General features: G+C 48.1%; 1 protein-coding gene, 9 non-coding genes and 7 pseudogenes across 10 annotated transcripts; 14 read left to right on the top strand and 3 right to left on the bottom strand.

Moving 5' to 3' along the window:
- Positions 1–2: 2 nt before the first annotated feature.
- Positions 3–111, top strand: LOC144896869 (5S ribosomal RNA; annotated as a pseudogene).
- Positions 112–223: 112 nt separating this feature from the next.
- LOC144897290 (5S ribosomal RNA) lies at positions 224–342 on the top strand. Its single transcript, XR_013626860.1, has one exon. It is a non-coding gene; the product is annotated as a 5S ribosomal RNA (ribosomal RNA).
- Positions 343–454: 112 nt separating this feature from the next.
- Positions 455–573, top strand: LOC144895335 (5S ribosomal RNA). Its single transcript, XR_013625832.1, has one exon. It is a non-coding gene; the product is annotated as a 5S ribosomal RNA (ribosomal RNA).
- A 112-nt stretch (positions 574–685) lies between these two features.
- LOC144895697 (5S ribosomal RNA) lies at positions 686–803 on the top strand. The gene has a single exon (XR_013626204.1). It is a non-coding gene; the product is annotated as a 5S ribosomal RNA (ribosomal RNA).
- Positions 804–915: 112 nt separating this feature from the next.
- Positions 916–1,024, top strand: LOC144896574 (5S ribosomal RNA; annotated as a pseudogene).
- A 112-nt stretch (positions 1,025–1,136) lies between these two features.
- On the top strand, positions 1,137–1,255 carry LOC144895738 (5S ribosomal RNA). The gene has a single exon (XR_013626246.1). It is a non-coding gene; the product is annotated as a 5S ribosomal RNA (ribosomal RNA).
- A 112-nt stretch (positions 1,256–1,367) lies between these two features.
- On the top strand, positions 1,368–1,476 carry LOC144896643 (5S ribosomal RNA; annotated as a pseudogene).
- A 112-nt stretch (positions 1,477–1,588) lies between these two features.
- LOC144896424 (5S ribosomal RNA) lies at positions 1,589–1,697 on the top strand (annotated as a pseudogene).
- Positions 1,698–1,809: 112 nt separating this feature from the next.
- Positions 1,810–1,928, top strand: LOC144895586 (5S ribosomal RNA). The gene has a single exon (XR_013626090.1). It is a non-coding gene; the product is annotated as a 5S ribosomal RNA (ribosomal RNA).
- Positions 1,929–2,039: 111 nt separating this feature from the next.
- Positions 2,040–2,148, top strand: LOC144896354 (5S ribosomal RNA; annotated as a pseudogene).
- Positions 2,149–2,260: 112 nt separating this feature from the next.
- LOC144896766 (5S ribosomal RNA) lies at positions 2,261–2,369 on the top strand (annotated as a pseudogene).
- A 112-nt stretch (positions 2,370–2,481) lies between these two features.
- Positions 2,482–2,600, top strand: LOC144895778 (5S ribosomal RNA). The gene has a single exon (XR_013626286.1). It is a non-coding gene; the product is annotated as a 5S ribosomal RNA (ribosomal RNA).
- A 112-nt stretch (positions 2,601–2,712) lies between these two features.
- Positions 2,713–2,821, top strand: LOC144896317 (5S ribosomal RNA; annotated as a pseudogene).
- Positions 2,822–3,185: 364 nt separating this feature from the next.
- Positions 3,186–3,259, top strand: trnat-cgu (transfer RNA threonine (anticodon CGU)). The gene has a single exon. It is a non-coding gene; the product is annotated as a tRNA-Thr (tRNA).
- Positions 3,260–4,955: 1,696 nt separating this feature from the next.
- On the bottom strand, positions 4,956–7,294 carry LOC144895272 (uncharacterized). Its single transcript, XM_078788860.1, has 5 exons — positions 7,167–7,294; positions 6,786–7,121; positions 5,498–6,696; positions 5,239–5,414; positions 4,956–5,015 (listed from the first exon to the last, which is right to left on the bottom strand). Exons 1-5 carry the CDS (start codon positions 7,292–7,294, stop codon positions 4,956–4,958), a joined length of 1,899 nt encoding a protein of 632 aa, XP_078644986.1.
- Positions 7,295–9,466: 2,172 nt separating this feature from the next.
- On the bottom strand, positions 9,467–9,657 carry LOC144896993 (U2 spliceosomal RNA). The gene has a single exon (XR_013626573.1). It is a non-coding gene; the product is annotated as a U2 spliceosomal RNA (small nuclear RNA).
- Positions 9,658–21,608: 11,951 nt separating this feature from the next.
- Positions 21,609–21,682, bottom strand: trnat-ugu (transfer RNA threonine (anticodon UGU)). Its single transcript has one exon. It is a non-coding gene; the product is annotated as a tRNA-Thr (tRNA).
- Between the last annotated feature and the right edge of the window lie 3,383 nt (positions 21,683–25,065).

Genomic DNA, 25,065 nt, shown 5'->3' on the forward strand with positions numbered 1-25,065 from the left:
CAGCTTACGGCCATACTACCCTGAAAACGCCCGATCTGGGAAGTTACGAAGGGGCGGGCCTGGTTAGTACTTGGATGGGAGACCGCCTGGGAATACCACGTGCTGTAAGCTTTTAATGGTTTCTGAACTTGCCTGACAGCAGAGGGCGCTGTTTGACACTCTTTGCTGGAGTCTAGTTTGGCCTGCGTCGCCTTCAAATAGGATCTTTTCAGTTGACCTGGCAGCTTACGGCCATACTACCTTGAAAACGCCCGATCTCGTCCGATCTCGGAAGCTAAGCAGGGGTGGGCCTGGTTACTACTTGAATGGGAGACCGCCTGGGAATACCAGGTGCTGTAAGCTTTTAATGGTTTCTGCTCTTGCCTCACAGCAGAGGGCGCTGTTTGACACTTTTTGCTGGAGTCTAGTTTGGCCTGTGTCGCCTTCAAATAGGATCTTTTCAGTTGACCTGGCAGCTTATGGCCATACTACCCTGAAAATGCCCGATCTCGTCTGATCTCGGAAGCTAAGCAAGGGCGGGCCTGGTTAGTACTTGGATGGGAGACCGCCTGGGAATACCAGGTGCTGTAAGCTTTTTATGGTTTCTGCTCTTGCCTGACAGCAGAGGGCGCTGTTTGACACTTTTTGCTGGAGTCTAGTTTGGCCTGCGTCACCTTCAAATAGGATGTTTTCAGTTGACCTGGCAGTTTACGGCCATACCACCCTGAAAACGCCCGATCTCGTCCGATCTCGGAAGCTAAGCAGGGGCGGCCTGGTTAGTACTTGAATGGGAGACCGCCTGGGAATACCAGGTGCTGTACGCCTTTAATGGTTTCTGCTCTTGCCTGACAGCAGAGGGCGCTGTTTGACACTTTTTGCTGGAGTCTAGTTTGGCCTGCGTCACCTTCTAATAGGATCTTTTCAGTTGACCTGGCAGCTTCCGGGCATACTACCCTGAAAACGTCCGATCTCGGAAGCTAAGCAGGGGCGGGCCTGGTTAGTACTTGGATGGGAGACCGCCTGGGAATACCAGGTGCTGTAAGCTTTTTATGGTTTCTGCTCTTGCCTGACAGCAGAGGGCGCTGTTTGACACTTTTTGCTGGAGTCTAGTTTTGCCTGCGTCGCCTTCAAATAGGATCTTTTCAGTTGACCTGGCAGCTTACGGACATACTACCCTGAAAACGCCCGGTCTCGTCTGATCTCGGAAGCTTAGCAGGGGCGGGCCTGGTTAGTACTTGGATGGGAGACCGCCTGGGAATACCAGGTGCTGTAAGCTTTTTATGGTTTCTGCTCTTGCCTGACAGCAGAGGGCGCTGCTTGACACTTTTTGCTGGAGTCTAGTTTGGCCTGCGTCGCCTTCAAATAGGATCTTTTCAGTTGACCTGGCAGCTTACGGCCATACTACCCTGAAAACGTCCGATCTCGGAAGCAAAGTAGGGGCGGGCGTGGTTAGTACTTGGATGGGAGACCGCCTGGGAATACCAGGTGCTGTAAGCTTTTTATGGTTTCTGCTCCTGCCTGACAGCAGAGGGCGCTGTTTGACACTTTTTGCTGGAGTCTAGTTTGGCCTGCGTCGCCTTCAAATAGGATCTTTTCAGTTGACCTGGCAGCTTACGGCCATACTACCCTGAAAACGCCCGATCTCGGAAGGTAAGAAGGGGCGGGCCTGGTTAGTACTTGGATGGAAGACCGCCTGGGAATACCAGGTGCTGTAAGCTTTTTATGGTTTCTGCTCTTGCCTGACAGCAGAGGGCGCTGTTTGACACTTTTTGCTGGAGTCTAGTTTGGCCTGCGTCGCCTTCAAATAGGATCTTTTCAGTTGACCTGGCATCTTATGGCCATACTACCCTGAAAACGCCTGATCACGTCTGATCTCGGAAGCGAAGCAGGGGCGGGCCTGGTTAGTACTTGGATGGGAGACCGCCTGGGAATACCAGGTGCTGTAAGCTTTTATAGTTTCTGCTCTTGCCTGACAGCAGAGGGCGCTGTTTGACACTTTTTGCTGGAGTCTAGTTTGGCCTGCGTCGCCTTCAAATAGGATCTTTTCAGTTGATCTGGTAGCTTACGGCCATACTACCCTGAAAACGCCCGATCTCGGAAGTTAAGAAGGGGCGGGCCTGGTTAGTACTTGGATGGAAGTCCGCCTGGGAATACCAGGTGCTGTAAGCTTTTTATGGTTTCTGCTCTTGCCTGACAGCAGAGGGCGCTGTTTGACACTTTTTGCTGGAGTCTAGTTTGGCCTGCGTCGCCTTCAAATAGGATCTTTTCAGTTGACCTGGCAGCTTACGGCCATACTACCCTGAAAATGTGCGATCTCGGAAGCAATGCAGGGGCGGGCCTGGTTAGTACTTGGATGGGAGACCGCCTGGGAATACCAGGTGCTGTAAGCTTTTTATGGTTTCTGCTCTTGCCTGACAGCAGAGGGCGCTGTTTGAGAGTTTTTGCTGGAGTCTAGTTTGGCCTGCGTCGCCTTCAAATAGGATCTTTTCAGTTGACCTGGCAGCTTACGGCCATACTACCCTGAAAACGCCCGATCTCGTCCGATCTCGGAAGCTCAGCAGGGACGGGCCTGGTGAGTACTTGAATGGGAGACCGCCTGGGAATACCAGGGACTGTAAGCTTTTTATGGTTTCTGCTCTTGCCTGACAGCAGAGGGCGCTGTTTGACACTTTTTGCTGGAGTCTAGTTTGGCCTGCGTCGCCTTCAAATAGGATCTTTTCAGTTGACCTGGCAACTTACGGCCATACTACCCTGAAAACGCCCGATCTCGGAAGCTAAGCAGGGGCGGGCCTGGTTAGTACTTGGATGGGAGACCGCCTGGGAATACCAGGTGGTGTAAGCTTTTTATGGTTTCTGCTCTTGCCTGACAGCAGAGGGCGCTGTTTGACACTTTCTGCTGGAGTCTAGTTTGGCCTGCGTCGCCTTCAAATAGGATCTTTGCAGTTGAATGACACCTGAAATGTAACAGACCGGACCACCCGAGAGTTAAGGTGGACAGCACTTAGTGAAACCTGACTGCAGTCATGCTGTTGTAGTCTCTGTCACGCAATTGCTCAGCACGTTTGGCTGTGAACTGAGAGGTTGGTGGTTCGAGCCCACCCAGGGACTCTCAATTCACGCATGTGTTGGACTTTGGACTCCCTCCCTTGTATGAACATTTTTCCCCATTGGCGAACTGTTTTTGTGTTGGTGCCAGATGCACTGCTGGCGCTGTGGCTAAGCTGGTCAAAGTGCCTGTCTCGTAAACAGGAGATCCTGGGTTCAAATCCCAGCAGTGCCTGGGTGCTTGCTCAGTGAAACTTTGGCAGCTGATTTCTGAACCATGTACTTCTTTTTGTCACTTGCCCTTCAAGAACGAATTGACGTTGCATCCACAGCTGACGTGATTGTTATGGATCCCATTACGCCAGAAGGTGCTTGAATCCAAAGAGTATGACATTGTGATGTGTTGTCATTCAGCGCCACTTTGCAGAGGCTCATCCACTTGACAGTTGATTTTTTTTCTCTTACAGTGTGTCCCCACGTGGCATTGGTGGTTCACATTTGCTGCCAGCCAATCAGGGTGCGACACAGACGTCAGACAAGCAAAGAGACTCGCCTGCCACGCGGGCATGATTACCATTACCATTACCATCTATCAGGGATGGCAACTGAATTAAGAATCAATGCCAGAAACCTGCCACAGGATTTCAGATAATGTTTTGATGCAGACTGGTCATGATGCCTCTGAAGTTCACCAAAGCAGACCTGACTCAAGGTGACTACACTTCCAAAGTTCCCAGTGATGACTGAACCTCTCGCTCCTTGTGTTCCCCGAGAAACTCGGTCAGCTGCGGAATTGACGTACTCCAGCAAAGGAACCAAAATAGTTATGAGACTGAACCTTCTCTGTCAACTCTGTGATGGTTGGGGAATTAGCTCAAATGGTAGAGCGCTCGCTTTGCATGCGAGAGGGAGCGGGATCGATGCCTGCATTCTCCAAGAAGTCAAGTGCTTTTTTGTAGAAGAGATGTTGGGATCGGAAATGAGTCCAGGATCTGTCCCTCAGCATCAGACAAATACCCCAAACCTAATCCTGGCTACGTTCTCTCGACTAGTCTCTTGTCATGTAATAGTGAAGAAACCCAGTCCTTGATTTATTGTTCCCAAGTACCAAACACTAATCTGAGCCCCAATTTCTATGCCAAATACAGTATTGGTCTAACCCTAAACCCAGTCCACACTCCCTTCTCCAGTTGAGCACCTTATCTTCTTGTGTAGTACTTACCAGAAACTCAAGTCCATCATTTATTGACGGGTTTTATTCGTATTTATGTCGTCAGTCGCTTCAGAATGACAGCAGTTGGCAGATAGCGCTTATGAATGACCCTAACCGTTCGACCGAGGACCAAGACAAATCCCATCTCCACTCAAAACCTGTCCAAATGTCAGTTACCTGACTGGGAGCAGCAATATCTTTTTATTAATAAAATAAATTTGATTAGAGATCAGATGATAGATGTTGATGGTAGACTGTCAGATAAAGAACAATATTGTGTAGGATAAACTGTGTAGTTTTCAATTTAAGAGGATAAGTGTAGATGAGGTAGGAAAACTGTTGCATTCCATTAAAAGCGATAAGCCATGTGGTATTGATAATTACCAGAACCGGCACTTTCGGACAGGGGGTGGAGGAGATTCCTCCCTCTTCCTCTTCTTCTGCTGTTTTTCCTCCACCCTCTTTCTTGTATCATCGAGCTCTCACTGGAAGAAGTCTGTTTGACAGAACTCTTGAAACGGCATCTTGGGGTTTGTCAGACCTTCTGCACCATATTTTTGGAACACTTTTGTGGAGCAATAAAAGTATCTGACAGGGCCCCGCTGATAGAAGTCATGTATTGATGTCCCATCCCCTTGATATTTTGATTTTGGTTGACCACAGCACAGACATGTTTTTGTTTGAGTTTTTTTTGACACGGGAGGTGGTTGCTCCTGCTTCAATGGGGTATGAGCAGGTGGTGGTGGTGGTGGTGGTGGTGATGGTGGAATGACCATAGCTGCAGGCAGTGTCACGACAGGCACAGCAGAGGTAGTGCTGAGCAACTGCCAAAGCTGCTGTGTATGTTGCTGCTTCTCTGGGCTGGTATTTAGTGAAGATGATGTATTGACAAATTTACTGTTGTGTTTTATGTATTTGGAAATATGCAATTTTGATGTTGGATGCAGCATGCTGTTGGGGTCTTTGCTGGACTTGTGGACAAGAGTGCCATACTCCCGAACCACAAGCTTGATCATGTCCTCCTGCCCGCGGTGTTTATTAAGGAGCTCGTCAATTACCGACTTCATTGGAGATGGCCAGCGCTTGTGGTCCAACACAAATACTCTCCCTCCAGTCTTCACTGGTCCAGTGCGGGCAGCAGTCGGAGAACATTGGATGGGCAATCTTCTTGTGGGCTCTAGGCAAAGAAAACCATGAGATACACATTTGTTATTTGGGTCAAACAAGATGCAACAAGGGTTAGTTTAGATAAGTTTTTACCTGGCTGTGGCTGAAGCTCAGTAACAGAAGCTTTATTGTCCAAGTCAGATGCTGGGATAGGGGCCACATGACTAGACGTAGTCGCAGTAGCAGTTTGAAGAGGGTGAACAGAGTGGGGAACAAAGCTGAAAAGCCTGGTGGGAGGTGTGGAGGAAGGCTGCACTGGGTCTGCTCCCTGATCAGACAGGATGCCTGGAGAAGGAGCACTTGTGGCGTGGCCGGGGTCCTTCTTGGTTTTATGTTTGTCCCAGTCTAAAGGGACCGGACAACATTCTGGCTCCCTGTACTCCAGGCCAAACCTCTCCCTGGTGTCTTCAGCTGCCAGACGAAGAGCAGGGTACTTTTCTTCGCCAAAGACCCGTCTGGAAACAGCATTCAGGGAGCATATCAGTGCAGGGTCGAAAACAGGCGGGAGAGAAACGCCTGGCAGTTTCAGGTCCAGCAGACGCTGATAATTCCAGCGACACACTCCTGTCATGGCCTGGGCCTGGAACAGCTCTGGGGAGACCTGCGTGCCGGTCACCCATTTGGCCTGGTGGAAGTGGTAGCCCTCCTGCTGCGATGTGCCTCTGATGGGGATCCAGACGGGGACTGCTGCACACTCACCTGGCACGTGGTTTAACTGTATCGTTCCTCCATGGCGGTACAGTATGCCCCCTTCCACCTCAGGATCACTGAGGCAACCGCGCAGAATGTGGACTCGTTGGATCCTCCATCTCTTTAGCATGGAGGGCTTATAAAGAGGGATGCCATTCGGATCTGTGGTCAGGTGAAAGTGCTTCAACACCCCTTCCACTCTCTGAATAAGCGTCCCGGGCGAAGGAATCTTTATCCTGCAGTGCTCACGAATATGCTGCTTGGTGGGATTTGCAGGCTGGATGCCACAGAAGACGTATGCCTCCTGGAGCCTCTGCAGGTCTTCCTTGTCCACCACAGAGAAGGCAGCCAACAGGAACTGTGCGAAGGTGCCGTATAACGGGTGATGTTCTGAGGCACACTCACGAAGAAGCCGTCGCATACAGTGGAACAAGTCCAGCTTGATGACGATACTGTTGTTGTAAGAGGTTCTTGATGCACATGTATTCAACAGGTTCCCAGATGTGGCCTCAGTAACAATTGCATCAGTTGTTTGCCAGGCATCCCAGTTGAGATGTTCCTCCACAGAAGACTCTGCAACCCTGAACGGTGGGCAGCAATCTCTGAGAAACACAAATAACATATGAAATAATGACATTTAATAGAGTTAATTTTTGATTAAACATTTCTGGTTAAAGTGATGAAGTCTCACCTGTCAACCCACTGAAACTGGGCTTTCTCAATGCCAGCCCTGTTGTAGCGGTTTGAGAGACCCTCGTGCATCAGCTGCAGGGTTTTGTCCGTCTCAGACTGCACCATGACCCAGGACAGGATCATCCAGTTCTCATTCATCATAGCGTATGACGACATGACACCAGGTGAAAGGTGACTTTCTTGGCCACTTTCCGGGTGTGGTCTGAGCTGAGCCTGTCCAAAGGTACCCTGCAGCATCCGCTGAATGGTGTCCTTCTGGTTCCGGAACTCATGCAGCAAGCAGTCGGTGAGGTAGTGGGCAGACACAGAGACCCCGTTCCAGCCATCAGCATCACTGTAGCCCCCAAAAGGCTCCGGTTTTCACTCCTGCCGAAGGAACTGAGTGATGGTCTTTTGGCCGCCATAAGTTCCTGCCTCTCCATCCATCACATTCTGGCAGCACAGGAGATAGGCCAGGTTGGCATGCTCATACTTGAGATGCAACATCTCGTTGACCTGATTTGCCATGTCTGTGGGTGATTTTCCAGTCCGTCTCAACTCACCCAGTACTGACTTACAGATGGCCTTCTTGTAAGTCAGTAACGCTGGCAACAGATTGGTAAACCTCTTGGGAAGCTTTTCCAGCCAGAGCGGGTTGTCGGAATACCACCTCCTATTGCAGCTCTTACAGCACAGCCGGGAGGAGAGCAGGTAGTATTGTCCAGTGAGGCCCACAATCACTCGCGGTCTCCCGACTCCAGCAGAGACAACACGTGGCTGAGAACAGTCACCAGAGCACGGCAGGGTGTAGTTGTTTTTTAGCTGCCCCATCAAGTAGTCATTTTCCGGCTTTTAGATGAAAAAGGGGTGAAGATGAAAATACTTTGAGGACTGCAGATCATAAATACTGTCAATCAGCTCAGGCTGGGGAGGTAAGCGCCACAGGGAGAAGGTTTTCATAGGGTTGTTGACAGGGCGGGAGCCTGGTCACAGACCCATGGACTCCAGTTCCAACTTCATCCATATTTTCTGCTGGTGTGTGCAGTTCCACTTATTGACCTCCTGGTCAAATGACAGAAACTGTTGAGGTGGAGGACTGTTGATATCAGCCACAGGTGGGACTGCCGTAGGTGGGACTGGTGGTTGGTCTAGTTGGAAACAGACATGCACATGTGAATTTTGACACCCTTTTTAATGTGACACTATACTGCTGTGTTATTTACTGTGGGGTCTCTGTGCAGACTGTGGCTCTGATGCAGATAGAGTGGAGGCTACAGGACTCCCAGGAGCACATGCAGTTTCTAAAATGAAACCAAATTACATGTACACTGTGTTAATAATTATATTAATATCAGGTGCAGTCAGTCACATAGAAAGGTTAACCACTCACCTGGGGCAGGCTGTGGGGTCTCTTCTTTGGTCTTTGTTTTCTCTGGTAGCAAAAACATCAACTCCCGTGGGAAAGGCACTGGAATCTTTGGAGGCAGCACAGCTGGTGCTACACAAGGAAAGAGGCGGTGGTGCATTTTACCGTGAGTGTAAATCAGTTTGGATTGAAATGGTCAAACATCACTTAAAGCCTTTACCATCTTCTGGTGCATCTGGGCCAGTCGGTGCATGTTCTGTGTCTAAAACCGGAGAAAACGTGATGAAAGACAGATTGATTGAAATATTGGCGTTTCAGGGGTATTAGTAGAGTCACTCACAACAAACTGCCATTTGCTACTTCAACTACTTGGTTTGGCTTTTTAAATAATTAAATAGACCTTTTTTGTGATGGTCTAGTCTAACCGTAACTAGAGCAGGAGAAGCACAATGGCTCACTGCAAACACATGCTTCCGGCGTTAGTGAGCAAACATCATTCACCATTTCATCCATTCAAAAGAATGTATTCAAATTATACTTACCCTCTCGTAGGCTGTATCAATTCATAGTCAGTCACTTGGACTGTAGGTAGAACACACATGAAAGGAACAAAAGTAGAACGTGACGAGAACACATGCAATCACAAAATGCCCTTTGAGGTCGGTCATTATTTAAGAACTTCGCCCTGGACCTGAAAACCGTAGCAGCTCTAATGTTGGTGGAGCAGATCCACCTGCAAAACACATAGAAACTAGAGTGATTTACTTTATACAAAACACATAGAAACTAGAGTGATTTACTTTATACAAAACACATAGACAAGGCTAGGAAAGTAAAAGAGCCTAACATGTACATATCCATACGTGGGTTTTTTTTTGCTTTTTTTGTCATATCCAACACACAAAGGGCCACCAAACCCGACCCTGAGAAGCCAAACGGAAGACGGAAAAGCCCCTTATGCCACTGGTTTGTGGAGGAAACTTGGAAGGCCTCCACCAGACAAGATCATTGTGTCAGATTCCATCCAGCAGTTGATCAATGCGACACTCGCAGGGCCCCGGGAAGCGCGCACGAAACCTGAGAATCAGGAGCCGGTGGGAGACTGCAGGAGGCAAGGCTGACAAAAAGTGGCTGACACCCTCTGGAGACCGGCTGCTGCGAGGGAAGTGGGGTCCACGGAGTGCGCAGACACAGTGCCCCGCTACCACGAGCCATTTCCTCTGCAGAACTACTGCTCAGGGGGCACCAAACGTGAGCACGTTCTGTGCATTTCTTTCAGCACCATCCACAAGATGCACCCTGCCAGAGTCTGCTGTTGCTGTTTACACAAGAAGGAGAAGTGCACCGTTCCTGGAAGGGCTGCAATACCAGGTCGATGCGTGGAGCGGATGGCGCAAGCCCCAATCGCAGCTCCCTGTTCCAAAAAGCAATTTAATATTTAGTCCCCTGTTGGGGGACATATCAGATATTAAACTGATAAGAACAGATACTACAATTGATCTTAGCCAAAAGGCCGAGAAGCGATGCCAGAGGGCGCTCGTAGGGGAGGAGGGCACTTCTGGCATGACAAGCTAAAGGACCGGTTGCACGCATGTTCGAATAAAATGTAGACGGAACAAGCATAGCGTCAGTTATCACCCTTATATCCATTTGCTTAGACAATAGAAAGTGTTTGAATGTGCTGAAGAAGGAATGTTCCCGTGACCCTGACCAGAGACCCCCAGCAACCCCCAGGTCCTGGAGGTGCCTGGATGCAGCAACAGCAACCCTGCAGATGTTCATGTTAATCCTGCAAGAATGTGTCAAGATAAGAACTAATAAAACATTACAAGTAATTGCTCTCACATACACACACACACACACACATAGGCAAACAAATACAGCTCGTGCAACTGCCTTCTCCACCCCCCCCCCCTAGAGTTGCACGACCATGTAGTAGGGACCCCCGAAAGAGAATAAAAGGAGAGGAGTGTGAACTGCATATTCAGAGTGGAGCGGCATGTCACTGGGTATGTGGTTTCACTCTCCTCGCTGCGAGAAACTTTGAATATTGTTGTCTGTCTCTTCTGAATTTCTGTATTTAAGTGTTTTTTAAACATGCGTCACAGGAGTTTGAACCTGACAGAGCTTCAGCCAAAGCAAAGCTAGGTAAAAACGTAATCATGTGTCCCTTTGTTGGAATAGTTGCATCTTGTGCCTGTAGTGACACTGCCTGCAGTGATGGTTATTTCACCACCACCACCTGCTCATACCCCGTTGGAGCAGCAGCAACCACCTCCTGTGTCAACAAAACTCAAACAAAAACCATGTCTGTGCTGTGGCCAACCAAAATCAAAATATCAAGGTAATGGGACAGCAACACACAACGTTTATCAACAAGGCCCTGTCAGATACTCTTATTGCTGCAGAAGGTCTGACAGACCCTAAGATGCCGTTTAAAGATTTCAGTCAAACAGACTTCTTCCAGCGAGAGGTGGATGAGACAAGAAAGAGGGTGGAGGAAAAACAGCAGAAGAAGAGAAAGGGGGAGGAATCTCCTCCACCCCCTGTCCGAAAGTGCCTCTGCAGGATGCAGCTGAAGCAGGGCTGGAAAAGCCCCCGCATCCACGCTGGCTTCAGAGAAGTACATCTACTTGGGAACTGGAGGGATTTCCAGGCCTCTCCTTTCTATGACAAGGAGAAACAAAGGCGGCAAAATAAGTGAACAATATGTAGTATGTTCATTATTCATAACTGCTTACATGTAGATTATTATTTGTTTTTTATTATTGAGAGTGTTCTTGAGTGTGGCAACCTGATAAATAAATATTCTTTGTTACATTGCATTGATTTTGTATTTTATTTCAAGCACTGGTATCAATATAAGCCTGATAATTTGTAATGATATAGGGATTAATTGGAAAAAATAATATTGTGGAGAAGAAAACTGTGACTTGACTGATGGCTTAGACGGGATTCAAATACCTGACTTCATTTCTCCAAAGTCTCTCTGCTTGTCTGACATCTGTCTCGCATCCTGATTGGCTGGCAGCAAAGGGCAACAACACACGCGCGGCCCGGCCGACGCACTGACCATTGCACAGAGACTACATCAGCATCACTGCAGTAAGGTTTCAATAAGTTTCTACTTCTGACAGAAATTTGCAAATACTCAAGTGCTGTCCGCCTTAACTCTCAGGTGGTCCGGACTGTTACTTTTCAGGTGTCATTCTGAGTTCTGCCCATTCGCAGGAAAAAGAGCCTTTGTACTTTTTTCACATGAACTATAAAGAAAAGTATAAGCTGAGAGACACTGCATTAGCCAGGAATTGACACTGCATTGGCAAGCTAGAATTCTACCACTGAACAACCAATGCCACATGGGGAAACACTGTCGGAGAAAAAATTAAACTGTCAAGTGGCTGAGCCTATGCAAAGTGGCGCTGAATGACAAAACATCACAATGTCATACTCTTTGGATTTAGCACCTTCTGGCGTAATGGGATCCACAACAATCATGTCAGCTGTCGTTTTTGAAGGGCAAGTGACAAAAAGAGGTACGTGGATCAAAATTCAGCTGCCAAAGTTTCACGGACCACGCACCAGGCACTGCTGGGATTTGAACCCAGGATCTCCTGTTTACTAGAGAGGCACTTTCACCAGCTAAGCCACAGCGCCAGCTGAGCAAGTAACCCCGGCAATGCTGCCTTTACTCTTCTAGACATTAACTGCTTGCAACGTTGAGACAACGCCACTTGTCGTGTGTCATTTGGTCAGCAGGTGGGGAATCCCGTATGTATTTGGCACCGATACAAAGGGTTTACCAATTGGGAGGAATGCAAGGGCTCTCCAAAAGAGTCCAACACAAGTGTCACACGAGGGTCTAGAAATGGTCCCTGGGACTGACACAAATAACTAGGCTGTTAATCTGGACTAACAAAACATAATAACCACATGGAAAACAAAACGCAGAGTGTATGAATGCCTTTTAAAAAGTGGACTCTGGAGGGTCAGGGTGGCATTTCTCCTGAAAACAGTCTTTGTACCTCAACGTGACCTCTGATAAAAAGTATAAAAACCAGAGTCATGGAAATACCAGTAGAGGACTGCTGGAATTGGAACCAATGAGCCCCTCTTTTCTAAGCATGTAATTTGACCAACTAAAGCATTGGGCCTGCGAAGCATGCAAACTTGACAATGGTGCCTTTAGTAGAAAAGGAAATCCTGTGCATCTGGCACGGACACAAAAACAGTTCGCCAATGGGTAAAAATGTTCATACAAGGGAGGGAGACCAAAGTGTCAATTGTCACCTGTGAAACACCCTCGAGAGGTAAAGAAAACAGCATGTCAAAGCAGAGCGTCAACAAACCTCTCGGTCACCAAGACTGCAAGGAGCAGATCAATGGAGGCAGTGGACGCCATTATCCTCAGCAATTTAGACCACGGGTGCAGAGAATGCGGACCGTGAAGGAACAACAAAACCCCCCATCGACAAGACCCCACCCCTCATAGCCCCCCGGCCCCATAACCAACAGCACAGAACCCAGTGAACTGCGAAACACCCCCATCAAGGCCACCAACCCACCAGGGAAAGGTAAAGAAAACAGCATGGCACGGAGAATGCGGTCCATTAAGGATGAGTTAGTCGATTTGAGCTGGAAACATTTGATGCAGTGGTGTCCTGTGGTCGGTCAGCTCAGTTGGTCAGAGCGTGATGCTAATAAAGCCAAGGTCATGGGTTCACCCCATCTGCTCCAGGAACAACAAAAGCCCACGGCGAAAACCCATCGGGCCCCATAACCAACAGCGCACAACCCAATCAACTGCGAAGCACCCCCAGCAAGGCTGGAAAAGGTCGGTCAAGGAAACAGCATGGCAAAGCAAAGCGGTGGCAAACCTCTCACGCACCGTGACTGCATGAAGCAGATCAATGGGGGCGGCGACCCCATTGTCCTCTACCCAAAATTTAGACCCCGAGTGCAAAGAATGCGGACCGTGAAGGAACAACAAAAGCCCCCGTCAACAACACCCCGCCCTCATAACCAACAGGACACCACCACAAGAAAAACCTATCCAAGGGCACCTATGGCGTCAGTGTACGTCAGGTTGGGGTTTACACACCTTGTCTGGTCCTCAGGGCGTCCGGTGGCATGAGGTGAGACCCTACGGAAGTAGCACTATAGGCGCTCCACATCAATTAACAATACTGTTATTGGAGGAAGGAAAGAAATCGGGGCACAAACACCAGTCATGTTCTCGGTCGGTAACCTATCACTCACGCCGGGTCCACCGCACCACCACCAGAGGTCAGCCCTGAGGATCGGCCAGAAGAAGGCATCCACCAGTAAGGTAGAATTACACTAAGAGGTATTAATGCCGGGTTGTACCAATCGGGAACCTGTGGAAACGGTAATGCACATACATTTACCTTTCGCCACTGTGCTGCTGAATATAAGCTTACCTTTGACCTCTGTAACCTTGGAGTGCGCTATGGCGAATGGCCTACAATTAGCCAATAAAACAAAGCATTCCTTGTAGAATTTAGGCAATCGATCCCGCTACCTCTCACATGCAAAGCAAGTGCTATGCCATTTGAGCTAAGGTCCATTCTCAGAACTATATTGGTTCTTGAATTAACTGACTACTGGATCGTGGGAGGGAGCAAAGCAGCGGCTCAACATAGTCAACAGTGCATCTCATGCCGGAAAGCTCGAGGAGCGACGGAGGAACAAAAGATGGCTAACTTACCTCAAGACCGCATTGAGCCTTCCCCACCAATTACCTATGGTGGCATGGATTGTTTTGGCCCCTTTAGCCCTTTAGCAAAAACAGTACGGCCTACTATTCACTTGTCTATGTTCTGGAGGTGTTCACATAGAGATGCTCGAGGACATGACCACTGACTCATTCATCAATGCCCTAAGATGCTTCATTGCCATCAGAGGTGCTGTTTGGCACATCCGATCATATCAAGGAACATACTTAGTTTGAACTGAAAATGAAATGGAAAAGTCACTAAAGGAAATAAACACAGAAAGAGTAACAGAATACCTGGCAGACAAGCAATGCAACTTTGTCATAAATGCAAGCCATATGGGAGGTGTTTGGGAGCGCCAGATCAGAACCATCAGAAGCATGCTCATTTCAGTCCTAGCAAACAGTGCTGGCAGGTTGAATGACAGTTCCTTGAGAACCTTTCTTTATGAAGCCATGTCTGTTGTGAATAATCGCCCTCTTACTGTGGACAATGTAAACAACCCATGTGTCTGGAACCACTGACACCTAACCACCTGATTACCATGTAGTCATCTATTCCCATGCCACCACGTGTTTCCAAAATGGCGCCGCAGACGGCTGCCTCGGTGTGTTGGTCCTCCAGCACCTGGACTCCGCAGGAACCTATGCTAGGATCTTGTTTGTGGACTTCAGCTCCGCCTTCAACACCATCCTCCCAACTCTGCTCCAGGAGAAGCTCTCCCAGCTGAGCATGCCTGACTCCACCTGCAGGTGGATTACAGACTTCCTGTCTGACAGGAAACAGTGCATGAAGCTGGGCAAACACATCTCAGATACAAAAACCGTCAGCACCGGATCCCCCCAGGGCTGTGTTCTTTCTCCTCTGCTCTTCCTGTACACAAACAGTTGCACCTCCAGTCACCAGTCTGTCAAGCTCCTGAAGTTTGCGCACGACACCACCCTCATCGGACTCGTCTCTGATGGCGACAAGTTCACCTACAGGTGGGAGGTTGACCATCTGGCGACTTGGTGCAACCTGAACAACCTGAAGCTCAACACCCTAAAAACAGTGTAGATGGTTGTGGACAACAGGAAGAACTCAGCCTCTCCTGTCCCCATCACCCTCTGTGACTCTACGATTGACATTGTGGAGTCCTTCCGCTTCCTGGGTACCATCATCTCCCAGGACCTCCAGTGGGAGCCGAACATCAGCTCCCTCATCAAGAAGGCACAGCAGAGGATGTACTTCCTACGTTCCTATGGCAGCTGAAAAAATTAATCCTGCCAAAGACAATGATGGTGCACTTCTACACCCCCATCATTGAGTCCATCCTCACCTCCTGCAATCTTCCATCCCTCCAGGATCTGTACGCCTCCAGGACCCTGAGGCGTGCAGAAAGGATTGTGGCCGATCTCTCTCACCCCGGATACAGTCTCTTTGAGAGGAGGCTGCGGTCCATCAGGACCAAAACCTCATGCCACAAGAACAGTTTCTTCCCATCTGCTGTCAGCCTCATCAACAAGGCCCGGAACCCCCTGGCACTGTTCACACCCCACCTCTGCCTCATCCTGCCACTTTGACACTCTATATGTGTTAAATTAACGCTCAGTTTGGACTCTTAGGAAAAACAATCAGACTGCACTTCCGGAATAACAAACAAAAAACAGACTGTGTACATATACTTTTACTGCATTCTGTATATTTTGTATTTTCATTTTTTAATAGATGTGTCTGCACCTACTTCACCAAAACAAATTCCGAGTATGCGTTTGATCATACCCGGCAATAAAACCATTTCGGATTCTGATTCTGATTCTGACTACCTGGTAAATTTGTCAGGGAGGACTTGTCAGACACTCTGCTTCAGACTCTGCTTCCTCTATGGAAGGTATGTCAGTGGAATTGAGAAGGGCCTCAAAGTATTCCTTCCACCATCCGACTACATCCCCAGTCGAGGTCAGCAGGCCTCGTCTCCACTGTAAACAGTGTGGACTGAGCACTGCTTCCCTTTTCAGAGGCGCCGGATGGTTTGCCAGAACCGACCGAAAGTCGTGCTCCATGGCCTCACCGAATTCCTCCCACACCCGAGTTTTTGCCTCGACAACCGCCGGAGCCGCGAACCATTTGGCCTGACAGTACCTGTCAGCTGCTTCCGGAGTCCCACAAGCCATCAATGCTGGATAGGACTCCTTCTTCAGCTTGACGGCGGCCCTGACCTCTGGTATCCACCATCCGGTTCGGGGCCTGCCGCCACGACTGGCATCCCCCCGGGATGCAGGTGGAGCTCTGCCAGAGGTGAGAGTTGAAGACTCAACGAATGGGAGACTCTGCCAGACGTTCCCAGCACACCTTCACTACTCGTTTGGGTCTACCAGGTCTGTCCAGCATCCTCCCCCGCCATCTAATCCAACTCATCACCAGGTGGTTATCAGTTGACAGCTCAGCCCCTCTCTTCACCTGCCTGTCCAGAACATGCGGACGCAGGTCTGATGATACAACAACAAAGTCAATCATAGACCTGAGGCCCATGGTGTCCTGGTGCCAAGTGCACTTATGGACATCCCTATGTTTGAACATGGTGTTAGTTATGGACAAACTGTGGTTCGCACAGAAGTCCAATAACATCACACCACATGGGTTCAGGTCAGGGAGGCCGTTCCTCCCAATCACGCCCGTTCAGGTCACACTGTCATTGCCCACATGGGCGTTGTAGTCTCCGATCTCCCGTTTGGCGCCTACGCACAAATGACAGTCAGGAGCTTTTCCCCAGCCCGAAGGCGTAAGGAAATTACCCTCTCGTTCACCGGGGCTGACTCCAACACAGAGGCACCAAGCCGGGGGTCTATTAATAAGCCCACACCAGCTCGCTGCCTCTCCCCTGCAGCAACTCCAGAGTAGAACAAGGTCCAGCCCCTCTCGAGGAGTTTGGTTCCGGAACCCAAACTGTGGGTCGAGGTGAGTCTAACTGTCTAGTCGGAATATCTCAACCTCTTGCACATGTTCAGGTTCCTTCCCCACCAGAGAAGTGACATTCCATGTCCCAAGAACCAGTTTTTTTTTCAATTTTCATGGACAGCCAAGGTGTTGAGGGAGTCTGTTTCAGGGGCCTTAGAATCTCATCTCTGCTATTTGCAGATGATGTGGTTCTTATGGCCTCTTCGGGCTGTGACCTTCAGCATTTACTGGGACGGTTTGCATCTGAGTGTGAAGCATCTGGGATGAGACTCCAAATTTGAGTATCTCCAAATCAGAGGCCACGGTTCTCAGTCGGAAAAGGGAATGAGGTCCTACCCCAGGTGGAGGAGTTTAGGTATCTTGGGGTCTTGTTCACGCGTGAGGGAAAGTGGGAGCGTGAGGTCGACAGACGGATCGCGCAGCCTTGGCAGTAATGCGGTCGCTGTACCGGACCGTCGTGGTTTAAAAGCTCTCAATTTACCGGTCAATCTATGTTCCCACCCTCACCTATGGTCATGAGCTTTGTGTCATGACCGAAAGAATGAGATCTCGGATACAGGCGGCTGAAATGAGTTTCCTCCATAGGGTAGCTGGACTCACCCTAAGAGATAGGGTGAGGAGCTCAGTCATCCGGGAGGGCTCAGAGTAGAGCCGCTTCTCCTTCACATCGAGAGGAGTCAGTAGAGGTGGCTCGGGCATCTAGTCCGGATGCCTCCCGGACGCCTCCCTGGTGAGGTGTTCCGGGAAAAGGCCCCGGGGCAGACCTAGGACACGCTGGAGGGATTATGTCTCACAGCTGGCCTGGGAACGCCTTGGTGTCCTCTCGGTGGCCGGGGACCGGGAAGTCTGGGCTTCCCCACTAAGACTGCTGCCCCCGCGACCCGGACCTGGAAAAGCGGAGGAAAATGGATAGATGGATGGACTTGTATACTACAATGAGATGGAGACAAGTGCAATATTTATCGGAACAGTTCTGGAAGGAGTATCTGACCAACATTGCTCTGAGACAAAGATGGCATACGCCAAGAAGAAACATGCAAGTTGGAGATGTGGTGATCGTCAAAGAGGAGGAGGTTCCCCGAAATGAACAGAAACTGGCCATAAGAGTGACGATGGACCAGTGAGGACAGTTAGGGTGTTTCACGATGCTTCAATGTCCCGCATTGGCATGTGAATGCACTCGAGAGCAATAAATGCATGGAGGACATCAGTAAAGGAAGCGTGAACTCTTTACTGGACCAGGTCAGCTAAGGAACAAAGACAGTACATCTGCAAGCTCTTCAAAGGACACGTAAAGAGTACAGCCATAGCAGAGGATGGTTTCGATCCATCGACCTCTGGGTTATGGGCCCAGCACACTACCGCTGCGCCACTCTGCTGCTAACATCTGTACAAGTACCCTGCTTTGTGCGGCTCCTTTTGAGTGTCCTCTGTTGTCAGCAAACCTCACAAGGTCACAGTTTTTTCCTGATCAGGGCACCATTTTAGGTTGGGTGGATGAGGGTGGATCGAAAGCGCCAGATTAAGGTTCCTTACGCTCGGGAGGCACTGGTTGAAATCCCACAGCTGGCATTTTCCTGGTCAGCTCCATTATCCACTACTGGAATGATTTGGCAGCAAAAGGCTGTCAGATTGTACAAGACACCTGAACACCTTAAGAAGAAGATTAAGAGAGGTCTTGTTCGAGTGAGAAGGGTTTGTTTTACCCGACTGGTTGTTGCAAACGCAGCCCTGCTCAAGGTTCAACGTGACATAAAAAGGAGAAACTCCCCGTCGGGGAATCAAAACCCGCCATGACAGGCGGAGATACTGTCCACTATACTAACGAGGACTGCTGCTGAGTTGATGTGGTGTCGATTGGCCAAAGGGGAATTCAGAACAGGCTCGTGGCCCATGACCGTTTTTATGGTAGCTGGAGACTTCAACCAGTGAACTCCATCAATTTTCTGTACCGCTTATCCTCATCAAATGGTTTGTATTCCCCACCCGTTACCAGCATGGGGACATTCCAACCCAAGATGAGAACACACTGGACCACGTACACAGCCACAGATGTGGCACAGACGCAGCTTCATCCTACCCCCACATTTCGCCCAGACAGAAAATGCAGAGGAACACCTTTGCAGCTGAAATTGCTTAGTTGGGAGAGCGTTCGACTGACTATCTGAAGGTCCCTGGTTCAATCCCAGGTTTCATCACAAAAACATGGTAAACTACAGTAAAAGTGAAACAGCACAAATACTTCTAAATATTTTGTCTTTGAACTGCTCTGCTTTCATGTTTTTATGTGGGTGTTCGTGGTGTGGCGGTGCCACTTCCGCTATTGTTCGCTATTTACGACCGCCTGTTAGAATAAAGTGTATATACAAGTATTATTTTGTTAGTTATCACCCTTATATCCATTTGCTTAGACAATAGAAAGTGTTTGAATGTGCTGAAGAAGGAATGTTCCTGTGACCCTGATTAGAGACCCCCAGCGACCCCCAGGTCCTGGAGGTGCCTGGATGCGCCAACAGCGACCCTGCGGATGCTCATGTTAATCCTGCAAGAATGTGTCAAGATAAGAACTCATAAAACATTAAAAGTAATTGCTCTCACATACATACACACTCACGTAGACAAACAAATACAGCTCGTGCAACTGCCTTCTCCACCCCCCCTTAGAGTTGCACGACCATGTAGTAGGGACCCCCGAAAGAGAATAAAAGGAGAGGAGTGTGAACTGCATATTCAGAGTGCAGCGGCATGTCACTGGGTCTCCTCGCTGCGAGTAACTTTGAATATTGTTGTCTGTCTCTTCTGTATTTCTGTATTTAAGTGTTTTTACAAGTTGTCACAGGAGTTTGAACCTGACACCGCCGGAGTATACCTATTACACGTAGTATACCTATTAGCATTAGCAACAGTTATTTGTATGTTATAATTATTTGTGAAATTTCTCTAACTGAGCTTCAGCCAAAGCAAAGCCAGGTAAAAACTTAATCATGTGTCCCTTTGTTCTCATAGTTGCATCTTGTTTGAACCAAATTACAAATGTGTTTTTCATAGTTTTATTTGCTTAGAGCCCAAAAAAGATTGCCCATCCAAACTTCTCCAACTGCTGCCCCAACTGGACCAGTGAAGACTGGAGGGAGGGTATTTCTGTTGGACCACAAGCGCTGGCCGACTCCAATGAAGTCCACAATTGATGATCTCCTAGATAAACACTAGCAAAGACCCCAACAGCATGCTGCATCCAACAAAATTGCACATTTCTAAATACATAAAACACAACAGTAAATTTCTCAACACATCATCTTCACTAAATACCAGCCCAGAGAAACTGCAACATACACAGCAGCTTTGGTAGTTGCTAAGCACTACCACTGCTGTGCCTGTCGTGACACTGCCTGCAGCTATGGTTATTTCACCACCTCAAAATATCAAGCGGATGGGACATCAACACATGACTTTTATCAACAAGGCCCAGTCAGATACTCTTATTGCTGCAGAAGGTCTGACAGACCCTAAGATGCCGTTTAAAGAGTTCAGTCAAACAGACTTCTTCCAGGAAGAGCTGGATGAGACAAGAAAAGGGTGGAGGAAAAACAGCAGAAGAAGAGGAAGAGGGAGGAATCTCCTCCACCCCCTGTCCGAAAGTGCTTCTGCAGGATGCAGCTGAAGCTGGGCCCGAAAAGCCCCCACATCCATCTACTGCCCAGCCAAAGTGTTCTCCATCTATAGAGAGCACAGGATAAAAAAAAGAGATGAGCTGGAGGGATTTCCAGGCCTCTCCTTTCTATGAAAAGGAGAAACAAAGACGGCAAAATAAGTGAACAATATATTTATTATTCATATCTGCTTACATGTGGATTATTATTATTTTTTATTATTATTGAGAGTGTTCTTGAGTGTGGCAACCTGATAAATAAATATTCTTTGTTACATTGCATTGATTTTGTATTTTATTTCAAGCACTGGTATCAATATAAGCCTGATAGTGTCACGGTACGGCATGTCTTTGTTGAGGTGCGATCCCAGGATGCAGAGAGCAGGACCAAATGCAGGTAAATAATATTTATTTCATGCATTAATTGCAGCAGCAGGAAAAGGCAACTCAACTAGCTGACGGACAAACTATACAATGATCCCACACAGGGAGACGCACACACCTGAACTAAATAGATACACAAATTAGGGACAGGTGTGGGTAACTATGGCAACTAAGGCAGACAAGGCAAAAGAGGAAGTCCAACACAAAAAGAGTTCTAAATGGAAACCAAAACCTAGACCGGGAACTCAAACATAAACTGTCACGTGCAAACCCACACAGGGCGTGACAGATAGCAATAGTTTGTAATGATATAGAGATTAATTGGAAAAAATAATCTTGTGGAGAAGAAAACAGTGACTTGACTAATGGCTTAGACGGGATTTGAAAACACTGACTTCATTTCTCTGAAGTCTCTCTGCTTCTCTGACGTCTCTCTCGCATCCTGATTGGCTGGCAGCAAATGTCAACACCACACACGCGGCCCCCACTTGGCAAGCGAGAATTCTACCACTGAACCACCAATGCCACGTGGGGACACACTGTAAGAGAAAAAAATTAAACTATCAAGTGGATGAGCCTCTGCAAAGTGCTGCTGAATGACAAAACATCACAATGTCATCCTCTTTAGGTTCAAGCACCTTCTCGCGTAACGGGATCCACAACAATCATGTCAGCTGTGGATGCACCATTGACTCGTTTTTGAAGGGCAAGTGATGAAAAGAGGTACGTGGGTCAGAAATCAGCTGCCAAAGTTTCACAGACCAAGCAGCTAGGCACTGCTGGGATTTGAACCCAGGATTTCCTGTTTACAAGACAGGCACTTTGACCAGCTAAGCCACAGCGCCAGCCGAGCAAGTCACCCTGGCAATGCTGCCTTTAGTCTTCTAGACATAAACTGCTCCAACGTTGAGACGACGCCATTTGTCGTGTGTCATTCGGTCAGCAGGGGGAGTATCCCGTATATTTGGCACCGATACAAAGGGTTTACCAATTGGGAAGAATGCAAGGGCTCTCCAAAAGAGTCCAACACAAGTGTCACACAAGGGTCTAGAAATGGTCCCTGGGACTGACACAAATAACTAGGCTGTTCATCTGGACTAACTGTTAGAATAAAATGTAATTACAATTATTATAGTGTTAAGTTATCACCCTTATATCCGTTTGCTTAGACAATAGACAATAGTCTTGAGTGTTTTGAAGCAGGAACATTCCATGACGCTGACCAGCAACTGCCAGCACCACTAATCTTGCAGGTGTCTGGGAATGCCAGCAGTGACCTTGAAGATGTTCCTGTTCATCATGCAAAATGTGCCAAGACAAGAACTCATGCACAAAAAGTAATTATTCTCACATACACACACACACATAGACAACAAGTACAGCTTGTGCAACTGCTTGCTTCCCCCTCCCCTTAGAGTTGCACGGCCATGTATTAGGGACCTCCTAAAGAAATAAAAAGAGAGGAGCATGAATGGCATACTCAGAGTGGAGCAGCATTGGGTATGTTGTTTCACTCTCCTCGCTGCGAGCAACTTTGGATATTGTTGTCTGTCTCTTCTGTAATTAAGTGTTTTTACAAGTGTCACAGGAGTTTGAACCTGACACTAACATAACATAATAACCACGCAGAGTGTATGAATGCCTTTTAAAAAGTGGGCTCTGGGGGGTCAGGATGGCCGAGCAGTCGAAGGCGCTGCATTCAGGTTGCAGTCTCTAATGAGGCGTGGGTTTAAGTCTGTTGTGGAAAAATTTCCATCATCCCAAGTAGGATAGAGAATGCCTGAAATAAATACATAACTCTGCCAGTTTTTATTACCTTTGCAAAACAAAGGGGCCAGACAACACACAGTATGCATGGCGGCCTGTAGGTGTCTGGCCAAGAGTGGTCTCTTGGCGGGAACTTTTACACTCCATAGCATGCAAATGAATTATATTACAATAGAATAGAGACATTCATGTCACTCCCCCGATGCCACCCTCATGTATGGGGGTTAGTCTACACACCCATTCTTCTGGCACAGTTTGTCACACCCATGCGAGGTAAGCTCCTAGGGTCAACCATTTGGTGGGACCTCTTGATGTTCCCTTTCCCATGAAGGTAAGTTGGCAAATAGTTTGTAAAGGTGTGACTTTGGTCTCTTGATTTCATCAACATCGATCACGAAACACAGCCAGACAATTACATATTAAGACCAGACATGTACAGTTGGGAGGTGACATACAACAAATGTTCACAGCATTAGGTCTGCAAAGTGTTCAGCTGATGCACATTTACTGGAAAGGAAAATGGGCTTTTGTCACGGTAGCCGTGCCGACACAAGCTAAAATGTTTCTCCCGCCAGGACAACACCCACATGAAATTCAAGCTATGCTCACAGACGAATAAGAACCAGCTAGAATGAGCAATCTGCACCTCCAAGTCTGAGTTTATGGTTCTTGCCCAGAAAAGCATAGCTCACAGCCGTAATTGTATAGTGGTTCCTACTCTGTGTTGTGGCCGCAGCAACCCCGGCTGATTCAGGGTCATGGCAGGTGTGTGTTGCTTTTGTAATTGGATTGTCTGAAAAGACAAGATTGTCTGTCCACTTGAAGTGTGGTGATGTAAAAATACACTAGTTTTGACCACACCTGTATTTTTAGTAAACATTATTAGCATGCAATGAATCAAAGTATAAGGTACGATGTGGGAGATTGAGAATGCTTTTTTGGCAAGAAAAAGGCATACTATAACATTTGGAGAATGCAGGCATCGATTCCACTTCATCTCACATGCGAAGTGAGCGCTCTACCATTTGTGGTCATACAAGAATGGGATTTGTTTTTGTGTCCTTCGAATGAAATGCTTTCCGCATGTTGCAGAATTTTCCACAGGAAAAAAATCTTTAAGATGTATCAACAAAAGGGCTGAACCGCCCAATGTGGGGCTCGAACCCACATTGCTCTCTCAACTGAGCTAACCGGGCCTTTTTCGGCCAAGAAATCACTTTTTTTTTTAATTAATGTGGTCTTCTCGATGTTTGATCAATTCCACACTCAACCTAGTTCCTATGGGAACAAAGGAGCGAGAGGTTCAGTCATAGCTGAGAAATTTGGAAGTGTAGTCATCTTAACCCTCCTGTTATGTTCATTTGTCAGGAACAGCCATGATGTTCCCGGGTCAGTTTGCATGTTTATTTATCTGAAAGAGGTCCAAAACCAAAAAAATCCCCACAAGCATTGTTAGTTATTAACTACTAACTCCATTACTAACTATTCTATCAATGTTTAGTGCAATGGTGTACCTTACCTCTCACAGGTAATGGTTTAATTCATTTTAATTAATTAATTAACTTAATTAATCAGAGGCATCATGACCAGTCTGCATCAAAACATTATCTGAAATCCTGTGACAGGTTTCTGGCATTGATTCTCAATTCAGTTGCCATCCCTGATAGATGGTAATGGTAATGGTAATCATGCCCGCGTGGCAGGCGAGTCTCTTTGCTTGTCTGACGTCTGTGTCGTATCCTGATTGGCTGGCAGCAAATGTCAACAACACGCGCGCGGCCCCCGCTTGGCTTGAGAATTCTACCACTGAACCACCAATGCCATGTGGGGACACACTGTAAGAGAAAAAAATCAACTGTCAATCAACTGGGTGATTGACAGCGGGAAATTGTGCGTAAGACTCCCACAGTACAGGCACAGCCACAGGCGTAGACGGTGACTCCTCTCCGCTGACGAAAGGCGACTGGCTCCCAGTTGCATGGGGACGACACTCCCGACGTCGTCAGACGACGCTCCACTGCCGGAGCAGGGAGGGAGGAGTGGTGCCGGAAGAGCCCCGGGAGGTGGGATTTGGAGCCGACGTGTGGGTTGGAGAGGCTCCGCCCGATACGCGTTTCGTAGCGCCTTGTCATTCCAGCAGCTCCCTGCAGCTATCCAGGTTAGCTCAGTTGGTCAGCGTGTGGTGCTAATAACGCCGCGGTCATGGGTTCAACCCCCCGTACTGGCCACTCTTCTTTATGTGCTCCAGGAACAACAAAACGGCGACAACCCACTGGCCCCCATATCCAACATCACACCACCCACCCACCTGTGAAACACCCTCGACAAGGCCGCTGAAAGACCGGGGAGAGGTAAAGAAAACAGCATGTCAAAGCAGAGTGGCAACAAACCTCTCGGTCACCGAGACTGCAAGAAGCAGATCAATGGGGACAGTGGACCCCATTATCCTCTACCCAAAATT

The sequence above is a fragment of the Doryrhamphus excisus genome, unplaced genomic scaffold (assembly GCF_037039965.1).
Source record: "Doryrhamphus excisus strain RoL-2023G ecotype Guam unplaced genomic scaffold, RoL_Dexc_Guam_v1.1 HiC_scaffold_24, whole genome shotgun sequence".
Lineage (NCBI taxonomy): Eukaryota > Metazoa > Chordata > Actinopteri > Syngnathiformes > Syngnathidae > Doryrhamphus > Doryrhamphus excisus.

What these genes read in the sequence shown, in the direction of transcription:
- LOC144895272 (XM_078788860.1), bottom strand. Translation starts at nt 7,294, where the DNA reads ATGGCAAATCAGGTCAACGAGATGTTGCATCTCAAGTATGAGCATGCC. An exon ending in CAGTTTCAGTGGGTTGACAG is followed by an intron (nt 6,697 to 6,785) that starts GTGAGACTTCAT and finishes TGTGTTTCTCAG; the next exon opens with AGATTGCTGCCCACCGTTCA. An exon ending in AGGACATGATCAAGCTTGTG is followed by an intron (nt 5,016 to 5,238) that starts GTTCGGGAGTAT and finishes CACTGCCTGCAG; the next exon opens with CTATGGTCATTCCACCATCA.